Genomic DNA, 10626 nt, shown 5'->3' with positions numbered 1-10626 from the left:
AACCTGTTCCTAGGTTCTAGGATGAAGAAATTTTTAAAACCCAGTTGGCATATAAAGTATATTAGAATTCACTTTGGGAAGGACACACTAGATCCCTAGGGAAGGGTTTTGAGCAAAGCTCTGATGGTAGTTGGAAGAGTGAGTTCAATGATGATCTGTGGGAAGAACATGCTGGGAGCTCACAATGCAACATGCAATGGTGTTTTGAGAGGTTAACTTGGTAGCGTGCATCACAATTCTCAGTGTGCATTCACATTGGTAAGGCCTTTCCATTTAAGAAAGTTTTATTGATACATATAAAAATTGTTCGCTGCTTTGTTCTTTGTAACATGAAAAGATTTAAAGGTAAATTTAACATTCTGGTGACTAGGACACAGTCAAAATGGAAAATGGAGGGACCCCTGGGTGGCTCAGCAGTTTAGTGCCTGACTTCAGCCCAGGGCATGATCCTGGAGTCCCGGGATTGAGTCCCACATGGGGCTCCCTGCATGGAGCCTGCTTCTCCCTCTTCCTGTGTCTCTCCCTCTTTCTCTTCTCTCTTTCTCAAGAATAAAATCTTTTGAAAAAATAGAAAATGGAAGACATTAAAAATGATAAATTAGATCTCAGTGAATCAACATATGGATCATATCTAAAATTATTATTCCCTGGGTAGAAAACATAAGTAGGATACTGTTTGTATTTTCTCATGTTTTGTAAAACAAAGACTGCACTCCAATATGTTACTATCTGTGTGTATTCATGACAATGCGTGTGTACGTGTCACGCAGAATTTATACCAATCACATGAGAGTATCCAATACTGGCTAGGGGACGTAAATGTATAAGTTGGGATGGGAAATATTTTTTTGAAATAGTAATTTATTTATCTTTAGATGGTGGTGGGGCGGGGAGAAGAGGGAGGGAGGAACCTCAAGGAGATTCCCCGTGAGCACAGAAGCCCATCACAGGGCTCAATTTCACAACTTTGAGATTATGACCTGAGACAAAACAATGTATATGAAGCTTAACTGACTGAGCCACCCAAGCATCCCGGGAGATATTTTAATATGAACTCATATGTTCATGTGCCTATTGGAAGTCTGTGAACTTTGGGGATTTCAGTTATGCTGACCTCATAGGATGAGTAGGGACAAGAGTCTTCTTTTGTCTTTCTGAAAAATTCCTATGAATTCAGTGACCTTCTGTTCTTTGTGTGTTTGAAAGGCTTTCCTATTGAAATCTTATGGAAAAGCAGCTTCTTTATGGAAACTATTATGATGGCAAATCCAGTTTCTCTAGTAGATGAAGGACTCTGGAAGGATTCTTCTTCCTCTTGTGTCAACTTTGGTAACCTGTCTTTCAAGAAATGTACCCATTTCATCCAAAGTGTTAAATGGTTGGCAAAACTTTAATACTTTTCTGTGATTATTCTTTTCTATAATGTCTGTGGTGACAAACCCACTTTCATTATTAACATTGGTCTTGCAACAGACATTTATGAAAGAGAGAAAGAAATTAGGCCAAAAAATGCTGACTTTTATTCTTGCATGATTTCTGTAGTTTTTATGACTTAAAATGTATGTGTATATATTACATGCACAAACACGATGGTATATGGGTATGTGTGTTATAGTTCACAGTTTTTTAAACACATTATTGCTGGGGCTCACCTTTCAACATGCCCACGAAGTTGAGGATTCATTGATCTACTTCACTCTCCAGCATTTCCAGACACACTCTTGTGACCAGAGTCAGAACTCCAAATGCATACACTCTTTTATTCAAGAAGCACAAATGAAACATTGCCCTTGGCATGTTTGTGACTTCCAACAAAAGACAGGATAATATTCTTTACTGAAGCTTTCAACGTGTGTAAACTGCAGCCCATTTGGAGGCTATGCCTCTGTAAGTAAAAAACACTATTTATTCTATTAAAAATTGTTTATATCTAATTTTATGTTCCTGGGGCCTGGATTAGATCTCTGAACTCTGGCTCAGCCATCAGAACAAGTTTTGCATCCAGACTGCTAATCTCTTCAATGCTTCACACCTGTGTGTCACAGAGAGCTGATCAACGAGTTTGCCTATTGCAGTCGGAATGGCCATTCCTTACACATGGCAGTGTCCACTGCTCTGGGAAGCTGAATGGAACGGCACATCTTAGATCTCAGGTTATTAATTCTCAGGTTTTCTAGGTTAGCAGCCTCCCAACTGAGCCCTCAGTCTGACTGTTTCTGTAAGCATCACATCGACTTCATGACCCTCGGCATTGACCAGGTCTCAGCTGCTGCCCCACCTTGGATGACTGACAATCTTATTGTAAAGAAATATCAGTTCTTCTCATCAGGATCATAGGTGATGGTGTTGTGAGAGTCGGCATTTCCCCTGGATTATGACTCATGTCGTGCAGGACAGTCTCAGTATAAATCTCAGTGATGTGCACCCATGCCCTTCCCTTGTGGTGGATTAGATGCATCTAGGGAACATTTTCTTGACCAGACTGCCTCATCCCTTTAAGTAAATATATCCATCAGAATTTCCTCTTTCTCGATGGTTTAGATCTCTTTCTCCCTCTCTTCATGACACCGCTATAGCACTTTAGTCCTAGTGTAAATTGTCCCTGATGGAATATTGATCCTATTATACCCATACGTTCCTGGATAGTTAGTTATATTGAAAGTGGATATTTGGGTATTTATAAATAACTGACTATCTGCACAAAATCATGGATACAGAACACATGTTTAGTCAATTTATTAAATCACATGAAATCCAGTAACACCAAACAGAATCTGAATGGTAGCTAGAGAGATGAAATGGCAAAAGGAAAACATGTTTATCAAGAATGAGAGATGATGCCAAGCAGAAATAAGGAGTGCTTTCTTCCTACTGTTGATCCTCATTCCATGAAGAAGACGACACGTGACACAGCTAGAGGGAAGGAAACAGGACAGAAGGTTCAAGTGAGTTGACTGTATAATAGCCTACGACAGTGGGCCTCAAGGATTATAATGTCAAGGGTTCAGGTTAACCCAGCACACATGGCCCGAGGAAACTTCAGACTCTCCATCCTTACAATATAGGAAGAACCATGAGAATTTTTTTTTTTTTTTTGTGGATGTACATTGGATGGGACCTTTCATGATGCAGATCCCTGCCAGGACCTGGATAATTTCAGAATGCATGCTCATGGAGGTGGCCCATCAAAAATGATTACACAGGATCTCTGATGGACTCACACTCTGCTTTTCCAATTTCAGAAGCTCTGTGGCTTCAGGATGTTATATGTGGCTTGGAAGCTAACCATTTGCTCTTGTATCCTCCATTGCTTCCCAAGAGCAGTGACACAAGGCAACCTTCAGGTTATACCATCATCGTGGTTTGTGGCTCACCTGACTTTAGAAAGTTCAAAAATCACCTTGCAAGGAAATCACCCTCTGCAGGAGAATATGCCTTAAAGGCATGTGGTACACCGCATGGGTAGAGGCTCTCCAACGTTTTTCGGTCATCCCTGCTAACTTCTGTCTCCAATGCTTCTCTCTGAATGACTATCATTGGCATGACCCTGCATGATGCTGCATTGACCCCGTAACTGCTTTTTAACATCCATCACACCATCTGATGTGCAACCTCAACGGACTCAAGGTAAACAGTATGAGTTCTTGGAACGGAAAATGCTCTCTACTGACTTAACTATTGGGTTAGTTGACATAGCAGTACTCATGACAGGCCGTTGTTACTTACAATATTTAGGGGGAGTTGGCGTCACTGTTGTTATTCATGGTTTGGACAGTTGTCTGGGAACAAAACAAATACAAAAGGTGAAAAAAGGAAGAACCAATCACGACCATTTCCCAATGTTTGTAAGAATTTCTTCTATTTTTTAACTTAAGATTTTTCAAAAATATTTTAGAGAAAGAGCAAGGAGGAAGAGGATGAGAGGGCAAGGCAGAAGTGTGGCATCTGATGCAGAGCTCCAACACAACCCAGAAGTGATGACCTGAGCCAAAATTAAGAATCGGATGCGTCACCACCCAAGCCACCCAGGCACCCCGGATTTCTTCTTTTCAATAGTAGGTTTTATACAACATCATTCATGAAAGAGAACGGTGAGATTGAGCTTTTTTTTTCCTGAGCAGAGCTATGTATCGAGTGAAGGATAGATTCAAGAAAATATATATCGGGAGTCACATTACCAGTATCGCCTAAGTATATAATGTTTTCTTCTGGAATATCCTTTTTTCTACTCAGCTTCTTGAACTTTTCAATGTCCTCCTCATTAACATGAGCTCCTCTGCCTGGAAATCAGCATGCATAAAGTGGAAAATGCCCGTTAGAAACCTTAAGAATTTCTGAATACAGAACGAGAATCACTTATGGGGACATCTAGTCTTTCACGGAGTCTCAAACAATGACCATTGCCCTTGTGGCAACGTCAGCTGCCTGACTTGGTGGGTAAGAGCCGTGAAACCCTGTCCAACTGCACAGCCGTGCACTGTCCAGCATCAGCAGCAGGTCTCCAGGGACGCAGTAGGAACTCCATGAATCTTAGACCCAATCCAGCAAGAAATCCAATCGACTGCACCTCGGCCTGTGCCTCAGAACCTAGATCTGACATGCACGTTGCTTCTGGACCCAAAGCAACTGCAAGGACGGGTCTCACCTTCCAGACCAATAGCAGCCGTGTCACCCATAGTAATGGGAGACAGCTTCATTGGTTGGTTTGTTTTTCATTAAAACCACAGTTCTCAGATGCCTATTTCTAAATTGACACCTACTGTCCCAGAGGCCACAGCACCCATCTCAGGGACTGTGTGAGTCGAGACTTGAAATTTGTTGACCTGTTAGGAAACTATCTCTTATAAACTCAATTTCTTTTCATCTTCAATTTTAATAATTGCGACTTGTTTTTAAATGTCTGGTGATTTTAGAGCTCCCACAGCTCCCACAGCTACCAGCCCTTGTTTCCACATTTGTGTTTTAGAATAATTCCAGGATCCTTGACATAATGCACCTAGAGACTTAGGTTTTTTTGCAGATTAATTAGTAATGTGCGTATGTACTGACTTTCTCAATGAAAATGCCAACAGTGGATGTGTTGTATGGCCACGACAATTGTCAGCCGTAGTACATACCCATCAATGAAGCCAGTTTTGTGATTTTCCCTTTGCTATCCACATTGACATCATAGCCTATGAGAGCATTTGGGGTCATATCAATAATTCGGAAATAATTGCCACCATTATCTGTAAGAGACAAAAGTATGTATGTATAGTCTAGACAAAATTTATATATCACATTGGTTAACTTATTGAGATTGGCTTTCCCAAGGTGTAGTTAGCATACTGTCTCAACAGTCTTGTATTGGTGTCTACGTCCCCTCAACAGCTCAGTGAACGTGACAATCATATCAAGGAGCATAGGGGGCACATTGCCTTCGTGCAATTAAATATTTCACACGTGCACTAAGCCATTTCACACCTCCCAGTGTTGCTAAAATGTTTTCTAGTTACAATTTGAGACAACTCTCTCTAGTTATATTATCTAGTTACAATGCTTAGTTCCCGAAGACCTGTTTCTCTCCCTTAACTTTGCCATGTCCAAATCTAGGTTTAAAAGGTTTACAAAGTGAAGAAAATTAAACAAGAGAACATTGATGATTCAGGCAAATGGAAAGGTCATGTAAGAGTAAAGAAAGTGACAATGTTATTTAAAAAGACACTGGTGATAAAACGCTTGTACTTACAATCAGCACTGATAAGATTGTCTCGTCCTATTGATGCCCCAACAGACTTTTCAACGCACTCTCCGTCAACCCTTAAAAACAAAAAATTTTCAAGTGGATGGATGAAAACCAACTTTGTTCCGTGGTCAACATTTTCTTTGTTTCAATCCTACAAGGCCCTGCATGAGGCATCACTGAGTGCCTATACACAGTGTGATATTGGAAAGAAAAGAAACAGGTTTTCCAGGATCAAATATCACCCCACAAGGATGTCTTTGTCTACCTACTGGTCTGATATAGAGACACAGATAAGAATAGATGAATACATGTGATACACATTTGTTATATATGGAAACTTTATGTACGTTACATACAACAATTATATATATGTCACATACATAAGAAACAATTTTTCATGTCTCTGTGAGTATATATGACGAAAACGTATATTTGGAAAAAAAGGAAGAATGCATACAGCACAAATAATAAAAGAGGAAACAATCCAACTAAAATGAGGCAATTTCTTGAGCAGATATGTCACAGAAGATGGCCACAGGAAACCGTGGTCCAAGCAAGGGTCCTTAGGGACGTGCAAAGTAAAACCACAGTGACATCCCATTTCCTTTTCACAGGACTGGGTAAAATCAGACAATGTCAATAGAAGGGTTCAGAAAGACCGTGTTGCCATTGAATATCTGCTTTATTACGGGCGATAATCCAAAAGGCGCTGTCCGTTAGCAAACAGTTTGAGTTTCCTGTGGTTAAGGTGCCCCTGTACTGTGATGCACCAGTTGCACACAACTCACGAGAACTGCAAATACGCGTCAACCCAAACATTCCCGCACAGCTATTCCTATCAGACTGATTCAAAATAACCCCAAAGTGGAAAAACTATCCACGTCCACACTGTTATTTGTACGAAGTACAAGTACTTTCATTTGGCATCCACGGACACACTGTTACTGTACGGAGTACTTTCACTTGGCAATGGAAAGAATTACCGTGTATGGGGAGCCGTGGCGATAAATATTAAAAACCCCCTGGGCAGCAAAGAGAACAGGAGGAAAGAAAAAGCACGGTGAGTGATTCCTCTGTGTGAAGTTCTGGAGCAGCGGACGAAAAGCACGTCAGGTGTTCTCTGCGTGCCCACATGGGTGGAAAGTTAATGCAGAGGGAAGAAGCAGGTTTTCTGCACAAAGAGAAATGTTTCACGTGTTGCCTCAAAAGGTCGGTACGTGCACACGTATGTGAGAAATGAGTGAACTATCCTTCACGTAGAAGCCCAGAATCGTGTGTACGCTGCGGTTCAGGAAACCTTGCAGAAGCAGAGGCTACACGCCAAGTCACTAAATGCAGACGGACACAAAAAATGTAAACAGGACCAAAAAGGTGATAAGGTGTTCATGAAGGAAAGAAAGAAAGAAAGAAAGAAAGAAAGAAAGAAAGAAGAAAGAGAAAAAGAGAAAAAGAAAGAAAGAAAGAGAAAGAAAGAGAAAAAGAAAGAAAGAAAGAAAGAAAGAAAGAAAGAAAGAAAGAAAGAAAGAAGAAAGAAAGAGAAAAGGAAAGAAAGAAAGAAAGAAAGAAAGAGAAAAAGAAAGAAAGAAAGAAAAAAAAAAGAAAGAAAGAAAGAAAGAAAGAAAGAAAGAAAGAAAGAAAGAAAGAAAGAAAGAGAAAGAAAACCTAACAGATTTATCTTTTGGAATAGGGTCTGTTTAATTTGCTTATCTGTATATATGACCTATAACCAGCCGTATTGTATATCGTAGACCATCCTTTATGTATCTGTTGAGACAGGATGTGTGTGCAATTTGATTTCCTGCATATATGACATATACACCCAGTGTCCTTTGTATTATCATAATCAGTTCGACAATCACCTAACATTGCACGCGTTATTATACTCATTATGTATCATATACAGCAGATTCTTCCACCACTAACTTGGGGAAGCCTTCGAGTATTTTTAAATGAATGCTGGCTCCACTGCAGGCACGTATATAATTATTACAGATTATTAAACAAAATTACATGTTTTATACGTCATCAGTTACATGTGTACATTTATAAATGCATCCCTCCAAACATAACCCTCTTATTTCAATGTCTTAATGCTCATCCTTTCGGTTTTTCGTTCCTCACAGTCTGTCTCTACTGTGTGTGACATCTTGGAGCCCACTTACAGCTTTACGACTTCGGTCCTCAGAAACAGACTTCATTCCATTTCTTATACGGCATGGTTTTTGATATATATCATTAGAAACATCATCCTCCCTTTTATTCCTGTTCCCGTTTCTCCCCCAACCTGACAGACGAACACCTTTCTCTCCTTATTCTCAAGCCTTTCCTGGCATCAGTCCTCCAGCCAGTAGGTTTGCCCAGGAATTTCTCAGCCTTGCAATACTTCACATCTTGTTTTCTGCTTGAGTCCCCTGCCTTGCAAACTTTGCTGTTTCTCTATACTGCCTCCTTTTTGACCTCCTAGGGTAGCACCGGTCAGCAGCCCAGATCTATCTGGAATCAAAGGACAGCAAACAGTCAAAAGTAACAGTTAACTCTCCACCTCCAAGGTAAATACAGGTTTTAATCTTGTGGCCGATGGAACTGTTTGCAAGATTTGGTGCGTCTGGCCGCTCTCCATTTATTTGCATTAAATGATCCCTCTTGCTTCATTGTAGACTTCTCGGGACCTTCTGAGGAAACTGAAATGTTGGTATGAAATGATTGGTATTTGTAGATGGAGTCGTCAAAGTATGTGCTTATAGTTACCCTCAATATAGCAATAAATTTCAAGGATGTGTGTCCATCTGAGACAGAGACACAGAGAGAGATGTGTGCAGCTGCTCAAATTTTCTCGCTGATTTCAGGCCCTTTCCATTGATCTGGGTGCCAGCGTCTGTCCCCTTGCTCCTTCTTTGTTTGGACATCCCAGTCCACCTTCAGAAGGGGCCTACACCTGCCCTGTGCCAGTGTTCTTTGAACTCACCGCATGCAGTCGTTGGCCTTTTCTGGCTGCTCTCATTCCACCCCGTCTTCACTCTCATGTAGTGTTGATACTAGTTTACAGATCTCTATCGGGCTCTATTTTGACCAATGAAGCTCAACAAGAACAAATAAGTTTCCTCATCTTCTCTTAGTTTTCTGAGTTCTTAACACATGCCTACAATGTACTGGTCTCTTTATGAATAACTTGGAGCAACAAAGGCTCTGCTGAATTTAGCAATGTAATAATGATTAAAAATTACTACTTGGTAGTTTTTAGGGTACACAGCGTTAAAGGCAAAGTCAGGAACCCTACGGTCACGGAAGCATGAGAACCATGTCTTTAAACAACAAGGTGTACTAACTTAATAAAGAACTCAGACCATCACACCCTTTCACTCCTGACATTTCACTGCAAACCTGGAATCAGATGCCCCCTGAGGGCCAAGCATTTACAGGCAATTTTAGTCTATGTTATTTTTACTTACTTGACATAAAAATTGAATAACATTTTGAGTCTTGGTATGTCCACATTGATACCTCTCATATAAACCCTGAACGGGCTATTCTCACCAATCTTGTCAAGGTTGTTGGATGATATGTACAAGGTCTTCCATGGTCCTGAAACCTAAAAGCAAAGTTCCCATCAGTAACTTTCCTCAGTGTCTTTAAATTTTCTCCAACATCGGCCATCATGGCTCTCCTTTCTCTTTTGCGTCAGCACAGAGCTAACTTTTTTGAACAACACACAATTTATATAATACTGGGACAACCCAAGCCAACAGCAAAACCACAAATCGACATATTCCTAAAAGAGCATAACCATTCTTATCAACTGCAGGCCTCAACCCCAACAGCTCATTGGCTGATACACATTCTCTCTTATACTACGGGAGAAATATAGAAATGTGCAATTACTAGACCACAGGGAACACGTCCAGTAGAATATATAAAGACACGATTAACAGAGGCATTCTGAGTTTCAAGTAGACGGCTAACCTTGGAGTACAGACATTTGGATATACATATTAAAGTCCCCTCCCCACAGAAACCAGACACACGTACACACACATAAAGACCACCTTAGCAGGTCAGCGTGTTCACAATACCTGTGTCAGTATATTAGGAAGGGGTAGCTGGGCATCACTAGCCAAAATGAGTGCAAGACACAACAGTTGTATCTTCATATCTCCGGCAGCTCTCGATTCCTCCTCTGCAGAAGCTCAGAGCTAGGTTACCTGTTGACGAGATTCTCAGTTTTCATCGCTTTATATACTATATGTCTATGGATGTGGCAATGTTTGACTTCTTGTCATTCTTCACACGAGATCATTGTGCAACACTGAACATAAACATCCTGGTTGGCAACGATGTATCCCAAGGGTGTCTCAGACCCGGGACATATTGTACCTCTCTCCTGTATCTCTAGAAACGACATTTAGAATCTCCTCCACCTCTAGTCTTGTTTGGCTCAAGCCTGCATATCTCCTGTCACGTGGATACATTTCTCAGTCAGTCTTGGAAAAACCAAACATCACTGTCACTTTTTCTTGAATGAGTTTCAGGGAGATGACCTTCCTGCCCCAGCACACCTGCTCCTTATTAGTTGGGGAAAGATGCGGAGACCTACATGTGGGCATTGGCACGTGTAAACACATAAATGCAAATGCAAAGATGCAAAGATGCAACATCTGGTCGCCCTGTCTTTCCAAATCACTGAAGTGCGTGAGCTGGGAGTGACACCACCGTGGTGTTTTTTTAGTGGCCAAGGTGTGCAGTCTCCTGAGCATGTCTGTCCCTCTGAACTTCTAATGAACATCAGGTATTATCTATGGAAAGCACATAGGAAAGTATTTAGTTTGGAGAAAAGAGGTCTTACCTTGTCCTTAACACCTTTTAATAAAACCAGTCGATAAAACACGAGTCTTTTAGGAAGCTCT

General features: G+C 40.8%; 1 protein-coding gene across 1 annotated transcript; it reads right to left on the bottom strand.

The window, feature by feature from the left end:
* Positions 1–2721: 2721 nt before the first annotated feature.
* On the bottom strand, positions 2722–9936 carry LOC112932383 (odorant-binding protein-like). Its single transcript, XM_026015315.2, has 7 exons — positions 9796–9936; positions 9175–9314; positions 5729–5799; positions 5118–5228; positions 4179–4280; positions 3727–3779; positions 2722–2913 (listed from the first exon to the last, which is right to left on the bottom strand). Exons 1-6 carry the CDS (start codon positions 9871–9873, stop codon positions 3757–3759), a joined length of 525 nt encoding a protein of 174 aa, XP_025871100.2. The 5' UTR covers positions 9874–9936; the 3' UTR covers positions 2722–2913; positions 3727–3756.
* Positions 9937–10626: the final 690 nt, after the last annotated feature.

The sequence above is a fragment of the Vulpes vulpes genome, chromosome X (assembly GCF_048418805.1).
Source record: "Vulpes vulpes isolate BD-2025 chromosome X, VulVul3, whole genome shotgun sequence".
NCBI lineage: Eukaryota > Metazoa > Chordata > Mammalia > Carnivora > Canidae > Vulpes > Vulpes vulpes.
Note: the sequence above shows the minus strand (reverse complement) of the source record. Positions and strands in the feature narration are given on the sequence as shown.